The 21,369-nt window shown below is 37.4% G+C and overlaps 1 protein-coding gene across 1 annotated transcript in view; it reads left to right on the forward strand.

The window, feature by feature from the left end:
* LOC131040968 (peroxisome biogenesis protein 22) overlaps positions 1 to 21,369 on the forward strand; it is a 62,513-nt gene that overhangs the window by 31,208 nt on the left and 9,936 nt on the right. Inside the window, exons 4-5 of the mRNA XM_057973937.2 lie at positions 15,150 to 15,206; positions 15,295 to 15,396. Coding sequence (XP_057829920.1) covers positions 15,150 to 15,206; positions 15,295 to 15,396 — 159 coding nt within the window. The remainder of the gene's footprint in view (positions 1 to 15,149; positions 15,207 to 15,294; positions 15,397 to 21,369) is intronic.

Here is a 21,369-nt window from a genome sequence, read left to right on the forward strand (position 1 = left end):
CAGATTGTTTTTTTTTTGGAATATTAATAACTTCTTGAAAAGAGCTGGGAGCTTGAACAGCAGGACAAACCTTGCTGATAAGAAGGATCTAGACCTCCCTAGCATGCTTGCAGCTGATAAAAAGATGATTTCTATTTCTTCATTTTGCTGGTAGGGAGCACACCAGTTAGGATCAATAAAACTCCTTATCCTGGGATTGTAGTTGAAGATTTTACAACACTAACCAAAGGAGGAAGTTCACCTTTGGGATAGCCCCTTTGTACCAAAAGTATTTCTAGTTTGGCAAAGGAGGTTTCATTCCTCACAAAATATTATAATGTTTGTTCACAGAATAATTTCATGAGGTTTTAGTATTTCCCCAAATTAGATTGTCTTCAGCAGTAGGGTCCAAAGGAAGTCTACCTTTCATGGGATCTGAAAAGTAGTGTCAATCTGATCTTAACTGATGAGGAATGTTAAGATGAAGGGCAATTCTTACTTTAGAGAAGGCACTGAAGTCCATTATTTGTTGGAGGTATTTGAAATTTTTGGTGATCAACTATTCTTTGAGAGAATGTCATGTCCCTGATCACAGCCCTTTAACTATAATCTAGGAGTTTGGATAATAGCAATATAATTAAGGTGTTGATTAAGATATATTAGGGCCAGCAATTTCAAACTGAGGATAACAGGCCTTAGTGAAAGACAAGATTGCAGCCCTTTTTCTTCCGCCAGGCTAAGGAGGTCGCAGCTTTATAACAATCCTATCACAGCCTTTATAACTATATGATCACAGCCTTAAATTATATCCTAGAGAATTCGATTGTAGGATGTCAGCGATTTCATTAAACAAGTCAATTAAGATTAATTAAATTTAAATGCTATCGGACAGCAATTACCAATAGATCTGAAATAATAATCAAAACAAACATAAAGGCAGCGATTAATTATGAGGTGTACCCCTTGCAAAGGCAATGGTTTGGATGAAGGGTTGTGACTCTCTCATTAATTGAAGATATAAAAGAGGGGGAATAATTCATTTGAGAGGGGAATAAGAAATTAGTATGCAATCATTAAGGAGCAATTGAAGAATTCAGAAATCAATCAATCCAGCAAAAATAAAGAATAAAATCCATAAGAGAGTTACAGTAGAAATCAAATATATACAGCAGAAAATTATTTATTGCGACCCTTTTGAAAGAACTTGCTAATCCATCAAGAGGTATTCAAATAACAATCATTTGACAAATCCCTAAAGCAATCAGATTTGAATTTAAGGAAGTGTCTTGCTAATAGGAAGGATGACTCCCATTTCAAGTCCACGAGAGATGAGAGGATGGCCCCCCTGTCATGCTCTTTTCAATCATGCCATCCAGAGATGGAATGGACAACCAGCCTTCCATGCTCGTGGGCAAGGAGGTGGAATGGATGACCAGCCTTCCATGCTCTTGGGCTTGATCAAGGAGGATGGCCCTCCTCCAAGGTGGTCTGGGAGTTACAAGTATGGTCCCCCTTATATTGCTATTTGCAAGTATTTCTAAGAAATTCACTACGTGATTGGCTTTGATGGCTGTATTACAATGTATTGAACTGAATATTGAATATGCTATGATGTATTGATCCTAATATTAATGATGCCATGATTTATTGATCTTCGACAAGACAGTTTGAAGGAGAAAATAAAGATAATTTCTATCTTCTGAATTATTCTTAGAATTATAAGTTGAATATTATAATGAAATAACTTCAGTTTTGATAAAATTATATTTATAAATATATTGCAACTATCATCTTTAGTTGGAATTGTTGTTTTGGGGGAAAAACCAGGAATATCCCACGAAGGGACAGTATATTTTCTCCTTCCTTTTGGCTTTTGGGTGGTTTCCAGGGGGACAGCAATTTCTTTGTCAGGGACCAAAATATTTCTTTCTTTGATCTGAGAGGAAGATTCATATTCAGAGTGCTCCTTTCCTTTGTTGTTTTCAGGTGGACAGCCACCTCTTCATTAACACCTCCCTCAACTTCTGAAGTTTCTGCTTGAGAAAGAGTATTGAAAGGATTGGAGGAAGATGGATTTTTGTTAGAAGGCCCTTGTTTAGTGCTATTTCTATTATTTCTGTTCTGTGCCTGCTGGAACCCAGCATTTTGAACTTTTTGAACATAATTTTTCTTTGGATTTTGAGGACAGTCCCTCACAGAATGTCCATATTCATGACAGAGGTCACATTTGAATGAGATCTGCTTGTAGTAAAGCTTTTGAGTGCACAATAAATATTCCAATTTCAGATTAATAGCTTTCGTAATATCTTCTAACAGATCTACTTTGACACAGATTTGTCCTACAATAATTCTTGTCTTTTGGTTCAGCTCATTGATTAAAAGACCTATGGTGTTTGTTCAGCTCATGTCTTAAAAGACCTATGGTGTTTGTTCAGCTCATGTCTTAAAAGACCTACAGTGTTCCTTTTTGCTTTTAATACACCTTCTCGCCACATATGAAGAGGGAGAAAAGGAGTCTTTCTCATACTAATACTTTGGAAGGGGCCTCTTCTAGAGGGTCAAAATTCGGGTTCCAATGGTTGAGGTAGAGTCTATAGGGACTGAGAAACTAGGAAACACATAAAAAGATTAAATCCTTTTCATCTTTGTTTGAGAAGGTAGCAACAAAGAAGCTTCTCCCACTTAAAACTGCTTGAATATTACCTTGAACTTTTGACCTCTGTTTAGGTAGAGTCCATAGGGACTGAGAATCTAGGGGTCACTTTGAAAAGATTAAATCCTTTTCATCTTTTTTTGAGAAGGTAGCAACAAAGAAGCCTCGCTCACATGAAGCCACATCAATATTACCTTAAGCTTTTGACCTCCATTCAAGTAGAGTACACGGGGACTAAGAAACTATGGACCACTTTGAAAAGATTAAATCTTTTTCATCTTTGTTTGAGAAGGTAGTGACTGTTAGAGCATATTTAGCTATTAGTTGTTTTTTAACAACTAGTTATGCCTTTTTGCTTAAGTTCACTTAGGAGCGCTTATTTTAGTTGTGCAGCTCGTTTAGTCTTTATGCGTCTAGCTAGAGTTGAGCTTTATTTAGCTGTTCATGCTTGCACTTTATTTCTCCCAAATTTAGCTCTGTTCTTTCTTTATAAGCACCTTATTATACAATTGTAATTCATCTTGTAATTCTGTATTCTTTGCTTTTGAGTAATCTAGCATTCATTTGTGCAGCTCTCGTTTGTGGAAGGTGTTCTTGTTTGCCATTTACTCTGGGATTGTAGTTGACGATTTTACAACACTAACCAAAGGAGGAAGGTGTTCTTCTTTGCCATTTGAAAATTCAACATGGTATCAGAGCTTTGAAATTTCAACAGCAACAAAGAAGCCTCTCCCACATAAAAGCCACATCAATATTACCTTGAGTTTTTGACCTCAATTCGAGTAGAGTCCACGGGAACTAAGAAACTGTGGACCACTTGAAAAGATTAAACCTATATCTTTTTTGAGAAGGTGGCAACAAAGAAGCCTCCCCGCATAAAGCCATATCAATATTACCCTGAAAATTTTGTTCAAGGGATTTTGGGAAGGGCCATGCACTCTTAAACTTGCCAACCAGCACCAGCTTTGAAAGGTCTGAAAGTAAATCTGCAGTATGTTCGTAAGGGATGTTAACAGTAAGAACTTCATCTAAAAAATTGACATCAAAGAGATCAGCCCCTATCAAAAAGGGGTTCATTTGTAGTGGTTGCTTCAGAAAAGATTTGGTTCAAAGGGTTTTCTTAGCGACATCAGATTTGGGAGGAAAAAACATCTTTATAGGAATGCATTGCCATGGTGGAAAAGTTAGTGACATCCTCTAGGGAGGAAATGAATTCAGGGCGGAGAGAGAAAGTAGATGCGCCCAAACCCTACCTTGCAGCCGTGAACTTGACTTCAAGAGACATTTTTCATGTTGTTTATTTTACAATCTTGTTGATCTTGAAGGACTTAAAAATGGAGTTTCTCAAATATGGTATTGAATTGGCAGAGCCTTCACTTGATATTGGCATCTCAAAGATATGCATTACTTTTATCACGAGGCTCCACAAGTTTGTCATTGACCAATTTTGGATTGTCTACAAAATTTCCCAGTGGTTTAGCAGTATTCTTGGCTTCAAACAGGAGTGTCTTTCACTGAGTTTCTTTGGAATTTTATTCAATAGCATATGTAAGTGAAGAACGGGGGTCTTTTGCATCATGTCTTGTTTTTAGACTGCTTGTGGAGGGTGATGTGATCTTTCAAGCATGTTTTTGTTGTGATTTATTTCACACATTGCCCCATCGCAGATGGGGACCCCCTTGTTTTTGCTTTTTAGGGTTTTTGTTCTAGCTTTGCAATTTCACAAGTCCATTTTTTGAGAGTTTTGAGTTTGAGTTTCTGAGGTCATCTCGAGCCAAGTTGAGAAATCATGTTCAAAATCATGTATGAGTGTTGTCAAAGTGCTTAGAAGGTCTTAAGGACGAGGATTGCAATTGCTTTGGGTCATTTCTGACAATTTTCTATTTTTAGAAATTTTTTGCTTTTTTTTTTTTTTTTCTGCTTTTTTGAAAGTGGCATATGGGTTTTGTTCCTCAAGTCATTTCATCTTTGCCCATGTTGGAATTTGAAAATCTTGTCTCTAAGCATAAAAAGCAGGGCTTCAAAATTTTTGCTTTTTTCTGAGATTAGGGTTTTGATCCTCAAGCCATATCACTACTACCCATGTGCTCAGAATTTGAAAATTTGGTCTTTAAGGGTAAAAAGCAAGTGGAAACCCTTATTAGGGTTTTGTTCCAAAAGATTAGCCATATGATCAGTACCCATGTCTTCAGAATTGAAAAATCACGTCTTTAAGTGTAAAAAAGCAAGAACCTAGGGTTTTGTTCCAAAAGATAAAAAATGAACATGGCAGGTCCAGATGGCAACATGGCTGATCAAATTTGAAGATAACATTGGAAAATGATCCAATGAATGGCACATGGCTGTCCAAATGAAAATTCGCCCAAGGCATATGGCAAGACATTCTCAAACCAAGCATGGAAGCAAGACATGGCGAGAAGTAAGCCAAGTCTGCCTTGGCATGAGACCTTTCAATTTCACCTTGAACATGTCCAACAAGCTTCAAAGTTTGCCTTGGTATAATATCTTCCAAGTTGGCATGGCAAAGAAAAGATGAACTCAAGCCAAGACAAAATGTCCAAGCATCGGCAAACTCCTACCATTAGTTAACTAACTCCTAGCAAAGATCAAGCAAACTCCTATATATGGTTAAGATTAAGCTAGACATGAGAGACATGGCAAAGACTCTTCCAAGTCCGCCTTGGCAAGACTCTTTCCAAGTCCGCCCTACATTGGCACAAGGTTGACAATTATGCCAAGGCATAAGAGTAACATGTCTAACATTCTCCCAAGTCCGCCTTCTCTAGGGGATGTTTGGCAAGTATGGATGGCACAAACACATCAAAGTCTGCCCTTGGCTAGTGGAGCATGAAGTCCGCCAATCAAAATCCAAAGACAAAACATAAGTTGGCAAGGCTTCTTCCAACTCCACCATGAAGAAAAGCAAGGCAAAGTTTGAAAACAAACAAAATTGGCAAGAGAAGTCCAAAGTCCGCCCTATCTAAGATTCTTCCAACTCCGCCATGGCACAAGATGATCAAAGTCAGACCAAGGCAATGTGTCCAAGTTCCTTCCAAGTCCGCCCTTGGCAAGGTGAAGGGGTATCCAAGCCTATTCAAAGTCCGCCCTGTCCATGAAGTCATAAAGTCCGCCTAGTGTGGATGATAAAACATGGCATATGGAAGACAAAGTCTGCCTAGCAATGGAAAAACATAAATTAAAGCTAAGTTTGTCAAGTCCATGGGAAGTTGAAGGAAAATTTAAAGGCAAGGAGGATTAAAATAAACACAAGACATGCCCACAACCAAGTTGGCACATAGACTTCCAAGTTCACCCTATGGAAAAACAAAACAAGTTTGGAAGAAGGTTAGCCAAGTCCGCCAAGGAATGAAGCACAAAGCAAGATGGCAAGGCGTCTTCAAAGTCCGCCTAGGAGGATGGCAAACAAACTTCAAAGTCCACCTATGTATGAAGTTAACAAGGCACAAAGAAAGCAATGTTTAATAAAGCATGAACTCCGCCTTGGCTAAGCAACATGAAGTCCACCTTACATTGGCACTTGAAGGGAATGTCCAAGGACATGCCAAGTCCGCCTTGGCAAAGAGCTTTCCAAGTCCGCCTAAAGCATAAAGCAACTTGTCCAAAGGTTGGTAAAGTCCGCCAAGGCTCATATGAGAAAAGCAAAGTACAGTAAGCAAGACTCCAAAGTTCGCCTAGCTTGGAGAGCATAAAAATAAAGCAAGGATAGCATGAGAACTGCTAAGTTGACATAGACATGAATGAATAAAGCAAGCTATCCTTCAAAACATGAAAACGAAAGATGAAAACACTTGACATGTCCAATGTCATCTAAAGTCCGCCCATGATGGAATAAGACAAAGTTAAAATAAAATTGGCATGATAGCTTCAAAGTCCGCCAAGGTTGGATGGTGAAAAGCAAAACATCAATTGGCAAAGCACATCTGAAGTCCGCCTCGGCTAGTAAAGCATAAAGTCTACCTTGAAAAATTGTCCAAGCTAGTGTGAAGTTTGCCCTCTTGACATGACAAGACAACTTTGCCTAAGCAAGGAGGATGGCAAATAAAAGGTGAAATTCGCCCAATATGTTAATAATGTGCCATGGTATGGCTTCTCCCAAGTATACACGAGGGAGGAAAGCGAGAGGTTTTGGCAAATGAAACACAAGCAAAGGATAAAAGAACATTATTGTCCAAACATTTTGGGAATTTGATCAAGTACCAAAAAAATAAAAATAACACAGGCATTCCAAATTTACCTAGGCATAAATGGAATATGTGAAGATACCTAATCCAGACATGAAAATTCGCCCAAGGCTTGGAGAGTAGACATTAAAATTAACTTGCCATGATGAAAAAAGAAAAATGGCTAGAAGAAAAATAATTTTGACAAAAATTGCACACGAAACCAAGGATACATCAACGAACGGGTTGGAAAATAAAAATTTGACACATGAATATTTTTTTAAATTATTTTCCAACACTTAGAATTATTTTCGAAAGGGAAAATAATTCTAACACTTAGAAATATTTTCAAAAATTCATGAATTTAATTCAAGAATTTTGGAAATTAAAAGAAAGTTCTAGAAGATTCCTGAATTAACGATGAATTTGAGAGAAATAAAACTTTCCATTTTGGAAAGATTTAAAACATTAAAACACAAAAAAAATAATAAAAAACAAAAAAACAAACAAAAAAACACAAAGAAGAAGCTTCTAAGTTTTAAAACCTTAAACTCTATATATTCTCAGCCAGTCACTTTCAAATTCATTATTCTCACTGGTTGAGAATTTGGAGAGCAATTGAGAAGAATTTCTCTCTCTCAGGTTTTTGAGGAAATTGATTTTTGAAGAGAAATTTTGAAGAAGTGAATCTTTTCTAAAGTGTTGAAGTCAAGGAATTAAGTGCTTTTTTTCTGATTTAAAGACAAATTTTTAGAATTAAAGGTGAATTTCAGTCACAAAGATCAATTTCTGAGACATAAAATTTGAAATTGGTTGAACACTTATATTATTGTGTCTTATTTCTCTCAATTTTATCAATTTCTTGGCCAAACCCTTCACTTTCAGTCTTCTTTTTCGCAGAAATTTAACTTTTTTACAGGCTGAAAGTGAAATTTTCAGATAAAAAATAAAAAATCAGACTTAGCATCTTGAAAATAATATTGAATTTTTGTGTGTTATGCAGGTTAATGACCACCAAAGGAGCACCTTCCAGAAAAGCACCATTGAAGTTTGCCAGTAAAGGAGTTCAGCAAGAATCCAAGATCAAATCTAAATGGAAGAATATCACAGACACCGACCTTGGACATGTGGATTTAGAAGAATTCAAAAAGAAAATGTACGGGCATGATGGACACTTGCCGACACCCATTGCTTGCCGGATGATGAGAAATGGCATTGTCCAAGCAATTGGATTTCCTCTGGCTAAATAATGTGTTGAGCTGATGGTTGAGTGTGCAAACACTACATCATTGCACCTGATGGGAGGGTTTTAGCTAATCTTTCAAAGCTGTCTATTCAAGAAACGTTTGGAATTCCAAACTACAATAAAACCTCCTACAAGATCAAAGAAGATACCCAGAAGATTTATGATGCCCAGTCTGAACTTTGTGTGGCAAATGTTAACAAATCATGGTTGGAAAAGAAAAGACCCCAAGGGAAAGTGCCAAAGGTCCTGCTACACCCATACTTCAAGGAAGAATATGTTGACATTATCTTATTGCTGAATAGAGTAATAGGCAGCCCTAAGGGTGCGCCATTTGAGACATGGATGTACTACTTCATAGATGAAATTACGTCAGGAGTCTGGATGTTCAATTGGTCCCGCATAATCAGTAACAACCTTCACGAACAGTTGATAAATTTGGAGAGGACAAAGTCATTCTACATGAGCTCCTACATTATCTACTTGTTGGCTAGTACTTATAGATATTCCGAATTGATCTGTAGAGGTGTGGTTGGTAATGGTGAAGGTGAATTTAAATCTTATGATTGTTACCCGCAGCTTCAGCTTAAGGAGAAGAGCTATCAAGCACATGATGCATTCCTAATGTACATCACAAGAACATTACAAGGAGGAACTCATCAGAGACTGTCTCCTGAGTCCAAAAGTTTACTTAGCAAGTATGGATCCTGGTTCATCAAGTTTCCCAAATTCACCTACATAAGAGTCCAAGGTTTTGATGGTCGTCCTTATCGACTTTCGATCTACCCAATAAACCGGATGGTTCTACTTGAAGTTCTCAGGCAACTTGAAACATATCAGAGCTTCAAAAGAATAAGGCAGAAGGGAACAATTACCTCTACATTCTTTATTGGAAATATGGAGGAGTCTTATCCAACAACACAAGCAGCAAGTGCCAGGCTAGAAATGCAGTGGTATCCCTTTACCTTTTACTGATCCAGAGCTAATTTCGATCCTCTTGGCAATATTGAATCAGTGAATGGAGAAAGATTCAGACATAGAGCTAACCTAGAAGATTTTTGGGCAAATGTTGCAGATGAGTTTGACATCAGGAAAAGACTATGTTCCAGATTGCTAGTAAGCTTGATTAGAACGACTAAGCCTTTATTGTGCCTAATCAGCTGGAAGATAATGCAAACTACATTCAGCCTGGCTTTGATGAGCATGCACCTCTTCCTCCTATCAAATGGTCAGAACCAGAGCAAGCAGACTTGACCACTTTGATGTGGTCAGTTATAAAATGTTCCAGGTGGTGGGTTGATCAGCAGTGTCATAGATTAAGACGAGGAAATATAATCTTAACTTATGACCTGATGGGTGAAGCAGAAGGATATTCTTCAAATGAGGAAGCAACTCAAAGTGCCAAATCAATTGAAGATGCTAAAAAGAAGATGAAGGCAGTTGTGAATGAAGGACTAGCTCAAAAGAAGCAAACAATAGAACTGTCTCATTCTGCCGCATCCGCAAACATAGATATATTGGTCATTGATCAGTCGTTGGCAGAGATGGAAATTCCCTCCCCAGTCCATGAGGAGAATGTAGAATCAGTCCATCAAGAAGATGAACAACCACCGTCTCTTACTGGCACAAAGATCCTAGAGTCAGACAATGAAATGGATGTCGAGGAAGGTGAATTTCAAGAAGGAATGATTTCTGCCCTTCGGGATATCATGTGTAAAAAGGGTAATCAAGAAATGGAAGGCATTGAGCAACCCACTGTTCCTGATTGGCTGAAGGAAAGGTTGAAAATAAACACACAAGTAGTAGAAGAACAAGAAGAAGATGACATGGCTGATTTCTTAGCCAGGTTAGAGCAAACTGCAGTAAAGAAGCCAGCCAGAAGGTTTTCCACCATCCAGAGAGATGAAATAGGATGCAGGACAGTACAGATTGCAGTGCCAAAGGTAGACAAGGCAAAGGGAGATATTGGTCCTCATGACTTGGGACCAAGCACGAAGACCCAAGTAAAAGAAGACCTGGACAATTCGGTTGCTTCCATGAAGGCAAGACTGGATAGGGAAGTAGAAAGAAGAATGAGTACAAGAGGGAAGTCGAGTGCCTAAAAGATTACATTCAGCATTTGACTACTAAGCCACTTGATCAAGCAAATCCAGAAGCTCTTCCGCTCTTGAATTCGCAAGAAGTCACTGAAAATACTGAAGAAGAAAAGATAACAGCCAGAGAGACTAAAGATTGGATGGAAATTATAAGGAAAGAAGCAACCACGTTTATGGAAGGAATATTATTAGCATATGAACAAACCTCTTCTTTACTTTCCGGGATTGTAAACATGGCAGAAGTGTGGGCCGACATCTAGGATATCCAAGATAGAATTATCCCATGCCTTAGAGAGTTGAAAGGAATCCCACCACAAGAATTGGTTAATGGAAAAATAATTGAAGCAGGGGCTGCCTATGACTTAATAGTTGGCATTGGACACTAGTTGCACGAAATGAAGTCTTAGAAAAAGTAAAGGTTGATGCCGATAGAATAGAAGAACATATAAAGGCAGTTCAGGACAAGATTTCCCTTATAGTTGTCATCAATTGGAGAATCTGAAGGTAGGAACACAAGACATCTTCTTTGCCATCACATGACCAGTCTTGAAGAGCAATTTGGCTAAGGCATCAAACCTCCTGTCCATCAAAGATGCTTTTCATAAGCAAGAACTAGACTGAGAAATCACTTTTGCTTTATGTGCGGATGGCTTGGAAGGATTAGAATTTAGGATCAACATGTTGCCACATGTCACAATGGAGGAAGTTGACCAGATTGCGCCAGGTTCATCGAATATCAGAAGAAGGGGGTGCAATCCTAAAAGATAGCATCTTGTGCCACTTGTTTCATTTGCAATTGATCTTGGATCTTATTTTGGGAAACTCTAATTAGGGTTAGGTTGTCTTGATCTTGACCGTTGATCTTAGATTGATCTTGACCATTCATTTGTTTTCAGAAACTCTATATAAACTCATTCTCTCATTTCATTTTAGTGTGGAGAGATTTATGAAATTGTTGCTTAGAGCTATTTGAGTAATAAAAGTTCATTATCAGTATTGTCTTGAAATCTGTTTATTGCTAAATGGTTACATGGTTACATATTCCCTTCAACACTTTAGATTAAATTTGTTTAAGTTATTTGCTTTGAAGTTGTTAGATGAATGAAGGATTGATAAGTTTAGATTGGTGATTGCTCATACTTTTGTTGGATGGATGATTTTCATTCAATGTGTAAAGTTAGCCTGAGTTTTTGATGTGGATGCTTAACTTTTGCTTTGAGTAATATTGTTCAATTGTTGGTATTATTCATAAGTGTGAAAATCTTGAGCACAACTCTAGAAGATTGCACCCACTTTGCGTAGTTGTCCCAGTGTGGCGAAACAAAGTGTATTTACCAGTTTCACCCAGTCTTTACCGTCTCTTGAGTTCATAGAAATAGCCTAGCAATAGTTAGAATTCCTAAACCCTTGTCTTTTTTTATCTTTTTTGAAGTCCTAAACCAAAAAATCTAAAAAAACACAGAGCATAAATTGTTAAATCTGCCTGAGTACAGCTTAAATGACATGAGTTGACAGCATAAGTCCCCCTTGAGATTGTCAGCATACACTACCCAACAAGCTATCCCACTAAAGTCGCTTGTTCCCACATATAGACCTTGGAATCACCATATGATCTTCTCGCAATCTTAACATAAGCGGTGGTTTTTCAAGAGAGGATAGAGTATCCTTGGGGTATTTTATTCTAATGTTTGGAAGATGATAAAACAGACACCAACAGTTCTAACCAGGATTTACAAAGATAGTTGGATTCCCTTGGTTTGTAATGTGGCTTTGTCAACTGGTGTGTAATGTACTGATCTATTTTGTTTATATTTATGGATGACAGCAGAAGAATTATCTTGCTTTGAAATAACAGAAGTAAAATGTAATGGAATACTAAATTGTTCATGCTGATTTATCCATTGTGAATTTCTCAACAAGATTCTATTTGCTTATTTTGATGTCATGGCTGTTTTGTCAAATATTTTAAAATTATTTATTTCAAAGCGAGATAATTCTTTTGGCGACGTTCCATCAAACAATTTTATAAGTATAAACAAAATAGCTCAATACACTACAGTGGTATCAGAGCTGGTGATCTTGCCAGCCTATTGGAAAGATAATACCTTGTTGTAAGATCTTCTGTTGCATGTTAGTTTCAACGGTTGTTAGTGATTAGTTGTTTGCATGATAGTGTCAGTGGCTACACGTCTAAAGGTTAGCTCAGCAATTTCAAATTTTGGCTTTAGAGGGATTGACCATTTAGGGAATTATTATAGCTTGTGAATCATGTTATTATTCAATAATGAAGATTTGGGGAAGGAGCTTTATAGAGGAAGTAAGAAATTTGAGATGCTATTTCAATATCCGGATTGTGTAGGAGATCGATCTATGTGCAAGTTGGCATTCTCCCAATATGATACACTTCTCCATGAAGTGTTGAGTACTTCCAGAATGTTGGATCTGCACATGAACATAACCATTGTACTCATCTTGCCTCCAACGACTCTCTGCCATTGTCAAAATACCTTCCCAATAATGTTGGCGCTTAACAAGAACGTTGGGGGTTTCCAAGGATGTTGGAATGGACTAGAAAAAGGATATTACATGGTGGTTAATCTTAGTAAGACTAAGGCTATGATATTTAACCTCCAAAATTGATCCCCAAATATTATTTTTCCGTTTATGCAAGCTGTTTTGAATACACTCAGCTTATGCATTCTTGGGAGTGTAGTTTGCAGAGTCATCTCTTAATGTTTAAGATTCTCCATTGTACGTTTTGTGGTAATATGTCATTGTGTTTGGGTCAATGTTTTCAGATGCATTCTTAAGATATACTTCAACTGCCATGTACAACTACATTGTTGGTAATCAACGACTAGTTTGCATCTCCTGCTCATCAGCATTTCTGTTGACTATCTTCCTTAGTGTACTTTTTAGATTTCCCTCATCATTTTAGGAAGTGTACTTAAATGAAGCAGTCAGAGAGAACATATACCAACGATACAATATCATTCGGATCTCCCCCTTCATCCTGTTATCCATAAAAGGGTGTTCAGTCTTAAGAATCTTTTGTATAATATGGATAGCACAATCATGAGCCTTGATTATGCTTGGCGCCTTTAGATTCAGCCTTCAGGGCATTAAGTTTCCTCTTTGTTGGTTGAGGGGTTTCATCTCTAGTTTCCTGTTGATAAGATGAGATAATTATGTAAATGTCCACAATTGACCAAAAGTTTTCTGTTGATAGTAATACCCATATCCTGATTAGAGTTGCTTGGTTTTATACCTTCAAGAAGTGGTGACCTTCAGGTATCATGTTTTGCAAGGGACCATGAAGTATTAGGCATCCTTGCTTCTTATTTACTTCTTTCATCCTATTACAATGGTTTGAGGTACTAAGCATCCATTGGGTGCTACAATTATCCACATGGATGGCATTATGTTAGTGTCTCATACTTGGAGACATAATAGGAGGATTACTTAACTTGAAAAACACTGTAAGTCATACGTGATTGGCACCCCTTCTAGGCCAAATCAGAAATACTGGAGAGATATTTGGGAAAAAGTCATTGACTTGAAAAATATTGGAAAAGTTGGCAAAAACTTGAGGTACATATAGGCACAAAAGATTAAAATGTTTTTATATTTTTTATTTTTTTTGCTCATTCTCTGAGATCCCTTTCAAGTCAAATCAGAAAAATTGGAGAGTGTTTTTGGAATTTTTTTTAACTTGAACATTGGAAAATTAGGTAAAAACTTGAGGTAATGTACAACACACAAGATTCAAACGCTTTTATATTTTTTGCTCTGTTTCTGAGTCCCTGATTACATTGTCATGCTTCTGAAATTTCCCGTCTGAATCACGATTCTTTTCTGTGAGAGCTACAACAGTTTGTAAACTGTAAGCAGCACATATTATGATTGGAAGGTGATACTTGTACTTTATCCTTTAAGATTCTGATTACAATGAGGCACTTTGGCTGGATAGAAACCTATATGGATATAAATCTTTTCTTCATTTCTTTGCCCCGTGAGTGATTTTTACTATTCAATGGAATGATGTGTAAGTTTTCATTGATCTTGGTCATGAGAACACAAATCTGTCAGCTGTATATTTGTTAAAAAGTTTTAAAGCAGATGTATGTCTTTTTATTACATTAACAAGAAACTCAGATCCATAAGAAAGATTCTTGTTCCATATTTGGAAAATGCATCTAGACTTGTTTGTGGGTGAGTATTAGCATTTACAATGTGTTGAATCTGGGAGTAAACTGCATCTTCCAGAATTCATTGGATTCTCCCTTGGACTTTTCATAATTTTAGCTTTCAGCTTTTTAAATATATTTTAAGAAAGGAAATTTATTCCCATTTCATGTGAACTGCTTTAATATTTATTTATAGAGCCTTTTTGTTATGATCTTAATATTTGTTTTTGCAAACAACAAAAATCTTTCCTTAGTTACCTGGACTTAATTGAAACAGCTGGGGTGTTTATAAATGTTTAGTCACTGCCTCTTGGTGCACAGGCTGAGATGTAAGCTTTTCTCGCCTATTTACCATATTACCAAGTTTGTGGAAGCCTGCACTTGTATAAAATGACGGGAAACTAAAAAATGGGGAATTCCAGAAAATACATTTAAGAGTCAGGCTCAAAAATTATTTATGTATCTGCAAAAATATTATAAAACACTAATAATGAATAAGTTATGTCAGTTGGGATCAGGGTTTGTGTAGAAATGAAATGAAATTTTTAAAAATAATGGAGAATGTCTACCAGATTGGATTTGTTTGGTGTTTCAAAAGAATTCATATCCTATTGGAATGTGGTCTTATTTGGCAGGATTTGGTAACTATACTTTTCTGTAAACTTTGTCATTAAAGCACATGCATGTAATCTTCTACTTCTGATTGTTAGTTCAGTTTATTAAACAAGAAAGATACACTTTACAAAAATAAGCCATTATTTGGAATAATATTCTTTTATGTATTTCATCCGTACATTTATTTTCTTGCAGGTTACATGTCAATTGCTTGGTGTGATACTCGAGGAGTCCACTCCAGAAGACCTGCAGGTAGACAGGTTTTGCATTTTAGTGCTAATTTTGTGGACAAGTTATTTTGTTGAAATAGCTAGAAGGTGATAGCATTTGTATGTTACAGAAGCATGCAGTTGTGAGGCCTTCAGTTGTGGATGTCCTATTGGAGATTGCAAAATCTTGTGATCTCTATCTAATTGCAAGGGTTCTTGATGACCAAAGTGAGGTATGAAGTTTAACATATTCTCTTTCTATTTAAGGGAAGTTTTTTGGCTATTATTAATGCATTTTGCTCAGCCTTGTTATTCACGCTACATGGACTTTGTTTGTGAGAATAAATAACAAGGATTGCTGTGCAATTGTAATGCACATATATTGTTGAAGCATTTTAGTTTAGTTAAACTTTTTGACGACTGAACAGCTACAGAGTTACATATTTATAGGATGCTTTATTAAATAGTCTGCCAAAAAAGGGTGTGTCACTGTATGACCACAAAGGCTATCATATAATTTCAACTGCAATTTAATTTGGCGAAGCTCAACATGTCAATTGCCTGAAATTGTCTACGATATCAAATTTATCTTTTTAATTAAACATATGTAATTAAACTGGTACAAGTACATGATGCAGAACTGGATTGTAAGAATTTGCATCCATGTAGAATTCTAAAGATATAATGTTATAGCATATATCTGTGTGGTTTGTTTGATCCTCAAGGGTAAATCCTGAGTTGGCTTGATGGTGAAGACTTGTATACTCTATAATGGTGAACTTGTAGGGTGGCAGGGTTGTACATGTCAAAATGGTTTAAGGTGATTGAAAATAATCCTCTTGTGGAATGCCTATATGAAGGGGGTTTCATAGAGACATACCTATTGGTGCATGATATGTCTCAAGGATGCTAAACATGGAAACTGACTCAGACCAATTAATACCTAGTATGTCCTTCCAACTCAGTTGTTAATATGATAGCTTATCATGGAAAAGAATTGTATCCTGCTGTTGTATTACAGGCCTAGTTTTTGGAAGTTCCACAATGATGTCCAGCCTTTTACCTTTAAACACAAATTCAAAATGCATAATGGCTTCAGTGTGTTCATTCAATATTTTATTTTTTGGCTAAATGGCATAAGCATGATTGTTAGTAGAATGGCAACCTACTATGCTTTTATGTTATTTGTGATGGTACGGAATTCTGTTGAGCCGAGAAAGTTTATTAGATCACCATTAGTGCAAATTTTCGTTTAAAGCCAATTCCTCATACACATCCTCCAAAGCAGTATTAACATGGAGACCACTTTAAGTGGGGTATACATCCAATGTGTATTGAACCTGGGTCATCATTGCAATAAATGCACCATGCTACTGCTATTCAACAACTCAACACACTCATTCAACATTATGGATTTCAATTAGTTACATTGTGATCTTCCCCACAAGTACATGATGCACTTGCTTTGTTTCACTTATTTCCTAGCTGTCTTAGGAGTAATCTTAGGGCTGCTCATTATTTTTTCTGACATGGTTTTTTGGGTTATGAACTGCTAAAGTATTGCCTTTAGTCTTTATATAAAATTCAAACACTGAAGGGTTCATGGTTGTAAATTGGATTGCTTAAAATAGAAAACTTGATTTTTGGGTTGGTTGATAATGAAAATTTTGTATGTAGTCTTCTATTCCAGATTTCATCTTTGGTTTATGATATTGTAAAGCAGAGACAAATGTAAGAAGATTCAAAGTTGTTCTTGCTTTCCTCATTCACCACCAGGGTCTGTGTTCATCCCAACCAGGGAGCTCTTCACATAAGGTGATGGCATTACAATCACCCACCTTCTCATATCTGCAGTATCTAAGGATTACAACCAAATATGTAGGAATGAGTTACTCAAATATGATCACTATCATGCTGGTTTATTAAAAGGCTCTAATCTGTAGGTTCATGGGAATGTTTATAGAAGAGAGGGAGTTTCATGAAAAATTCCGACCTATTCACAAAGTCTTGGTCTATTTATGAAACAATGTCAGTATAGGTCTGTCTCTCTTCTTTCAGTGAGCGTTTTTTTCTTTTACTCTATATACTGTTCATTAAGGTGTGTACACCTTACCCCTTCCAGTTGATTTTGAGGATTTCTAGGGTCATGTTGGTTACTGGGATATGTAGCAAGCCATGCCGATGGTTTAAATTTGGATAATTCCAGATTTAACTTAAGCATAACTAGGAAAATAGTCTTCATGTTTCTAAAGTTTATTCATCATGAACTGCTGCATTTCTTAACCCTTCTGTTCATTTGCTTATTTTTTCAGCTGATGGTAGACTTTTTTAAATCCATAGTGTATTTTTCAGGGTGATAGTCAGAAGCCCTTTTTACCAAATATGTTCTGTTTTTGTAGCTTTACCACCCTAACATCTGTTCATAGCCATACATTCATAGTCATGACGCAAATGTGATTGTGGGATTCAGTACAATTAAAAATTTTTAGAATAACAATTTAACACACAGGTTTGTGTGGGTATGTTTGCCGTTGCACCAAAAGCTCAAGCTATCAACGCCCGCTACAAATGCCAGACTTACCCAGATATGCGGTGGGTGGTTAAGCCATGTCACGAACCCCGAAGGAGGTGCTGACCACCAAGTCAATGATCTCCCCCTCAGCACCGACTGAGGGTTCCGCACTGACGGAATGAAGGAGACCTCTCGAGATTCGAACCTGTGACCCAAGGCTCTGATACCAATTGTAGGTATGTTTGCTGTTGCGCCAAAAGCTTGAGCTATCAACGCCTGCTACAAACGCCAGACTTATCCAAATCCACGGGAGGCGGTTAAGCCATGTCACTAACCCCGAAGGAGGTGCTGACCACCAAGTCAACAGTTTGGAAACTAAAGATTTTAAATAAAATGAATTTTGCGAAGTATCCCAATGCAAAGATTGAAATACAAGTGACTGGCATATAACTTTAGGTTGAAATTTTAGCACACCATGAAGAAAATGAATGCCAAGTTATTAGATATCAGATTTACACAGGAAAATGAAAACTAGATACTAATCAAAGCACATAGACTTGCAATTGAATATAAAAAACACAACATTCAATTTCGCATGCGCACAGACCTGTGAATCCTGTAAGAAATGAGCAATTTATTTTTATTTGTTCCTTCTCTTGATCGAGTCTCACTAAAACACTACAATGTGTTGGGGATCAAAACATCTTGAACCCTTCAAATGTCTTTTGATTACATACTTAGATATTTTTAAATGTAACGGCCACTAGAGTCTTGAAATCGATTCTTTAGAGGAATTGTAATTAAAAGTTTTATAAATTTTAAAAACATTACAAAGTTTTAAAGACCAAAAATAATCATGTGGCTAATGCTGAGGTGGTAGGTCTTGTGGATCCACATTAGCTCTGTCCATAGGGGCATGGTGAGAGGCTGCCACATGTGGCTAAAAGTTTTAGTGCTTGGGTGACAGTCGTAATCTGTGTGTTGAGGAATGTTCACATTTTTGGTTTTGAGCTTCTGGAGGGCCTTGTTACCACGGATATTATCAATCTTCACAATAAAGCTGGCCGGATGGCTCTCATATAATTCCAGAGCTGAATCATTTCTTGCCAACTTTTTCAAATTAGCTCTATTGAAGGTCTGCTCATCTGAAATTGCATCTATATTCTTTTGGAATTCCTCTTTTAGTTCATCTGCTGTACCATCACTTGTGTTATCTGTATTCTTCAGTTGGCATCCTATATCTAAAAATTCTTTGATAAGGTTGGCTTGGACATAGTTGCATTCTCTTAGCAGCTTACCTCGTTCCTTGATATTCTCTTGAAGAAAGAATCTTTCAATTTGACGCTCTTTCGGGTTATCCGCAATTTGGACAATCTACTCTGTTGCTGCTTTATCTAAACCCATATCCAAGATTTCTTTGAGCTCTTGATCTGCCTGCAACCAGAGGGACTCTTCCTATTTGGTATTTTCTATCTCACTGTCGATAGCCTTTCTCACTAAACTCAACTCATCAGAAACTTTTCTTAGTTGCTCAATGAAAGGGGGCCCTTTGTCTTAAAAATTTTTCACCCATTCCTGGGTAATTCTTGCATAAGAACTATCCTTTTGCACTTTGTTGACAATTTCCTTTCTAGTTTTAGAGCTAGGGTCAAAGGAAGCACTTGCTTGGCTGATTGGTTGGGGTGAAGGATCAACCAATGACTTCAAGCAACTTGTGAGCAACTCCACATCTTTCTTCAATTCATCCTTGGCTTGTTAGTCATGCTCAGTCCTCACCACCAACCTTGAGGCCGTTACTTGGAAGTTATGAACATCCCCATCCCTGCTTGAGGGACCCAAATCAACCTGTGTCATATTATAGTAAGCTACCATAGCCTGACCAGGTTCCTTTTGTGTAGAGGGGTGTGCAATTTCTACATACAGGTGCCCAGAAGCACTGTCCTCCATTAGCCTTAATGTGGTCTTCAACTTTTTGGGCTTAGGGGATTTTTGCAACAATTGTCCTACAGTGTTATCTTCTGGTGAATTCACTGGCACTGTCTTCCTTTTCTTGACAATGTATTCTCCAACCATGAGGGAGAGGAGGAAGTACAGTAGCTTGAGTATTGGGCTGAAATTGAGAGATGAGAAATGTAGGGCTCTCTTCAACGGTGGTGTCTTGGTTAAAGGGAAAAGAAGGGGGAGATTTATCCTTAAAGGTAGCTTTGTGAGTCACATTCTAAGAGGGATATGATTCTGGTTTAGATGAACCGATATTGTTCTTTTCTATTCTTGCTCTTGTTCATTGTCTTTCTCTTTTCCTTTGTTCTCGTCCTTCTCTGTCTCTTCTTGTTTCTCCATTCTATTGTCCTTGGGTGGACCATCTCCACATGTCTTCACAGGACCATTCCCTTCCTCTAGAGGCTCTTCCCATCCACACCTTCTCCTGGTGCAGCTTTGTGTTGGGCAGGACTTGTCACTTTGCTTGATGAGGAGGCTCCTGCTTGACTAGGATTGCTTTATCCTCTTGCTTTTTGCCCTCCCTTAGGTTGTACTTCAGAAGTCTCAACTTTTTTCTTTGCAAGACAAATTTGTGTTCTTTTTAGAACAATAGCAGGTCTTCTATCAAGGTCCTTAGGCTCCTTGAGGCTCCAATCTATTGACACAATGGGCTGCATTTGAATGTGACTGGTGTACATTGGGTCAACTAGGTCAGATTCATCATCTTCAACATCACCAGTATTCAAATTCAGTCTGAAAGTTACAATCTGCCTTAAGGTCATCCTCATCCAACTTCTTCTCCGACTTCATAATCATCAGTACAATCTGCTCAGCAGTCTTCCTTGTGAGGTATATGGTGGAAATCGGGACCTAGTTGCAGATTATTCTTGACAAAGTCTTTACTATCAAATGGGAATACTTGACAATATCTCTCTCAATGTTGAGAGCATCTAACTGAGACTGGCATGAGTAGTATCCAAGCCCAATCGGGAATTGGATACTTGCCTTTTTACTTTAAGCACACCTCTTGTTTACCTTTGCAACTTGTCTACAAATCTCAATGAGAACGAACTTATCTTCAGCATATTTAGGTAACTTATGAGGAAGCCCGTCATATCCCCGAACTTTGATGTAAGTGAATCTCTGGAACTAGATGAAATGGCTACCATACTTGTTTGCTAGTTGAATTGCCCGAGGAGAAATCCTTTGGCCCAAATCTCCTTGTAGCTCCTTGACTAGTTTCTTGGTGAATGCATAATTCACGCTTCTGAACTTTTGATAACTCCTTTCTAACTGAAGGTCAGCGTACTAGTCAACTGTCATATATTTGAATCTGATCATTAGAAACCTCTACAGGACGAAGTTCTGGCCATTGTCTTGTACATGCTAGTGCATAGAAGAAGTAGGAAGACATATAAAAAGATTTATTGAAAGCAAAGTTTGAAATCATGTAGTGCAACTTTCACTGATGAGGGTTTCCCTATCTAGATATTGTTGTCCTGCAACAATAATTTGCACAAAGAGGAACATCCACTCGTCAAAGTCATGAACAGTCACATTACCTCTTAGTAGCACAACTATATCTGAAATCTCATCTCTAAAATGTGACTTGTGCAAATTCTTGGGCAATCAAGAGTTCCCTCTTTTGGGGACAACAAACCATTCCCTTATAATAATGTTTTTACTATATCCCTTCTTTTCATTGAATTGCACT

The sequence above is a fragment of the Cryptomeria japonica genome, chromosome 4 (assembly GCF_030272615.1).
Source record: "Cryptomeria japonica chromosome 4, Sugi_1.0, whole genome shotgun sequence".
Classification (NCBI taxonomy): domain Eukaryota; kingdom Viridiplantae; phylum Streptophyta; class Pinopsida; order Cupressales; family Cupressaceae; genus Cryptomeria; species Cryptomeria japonica.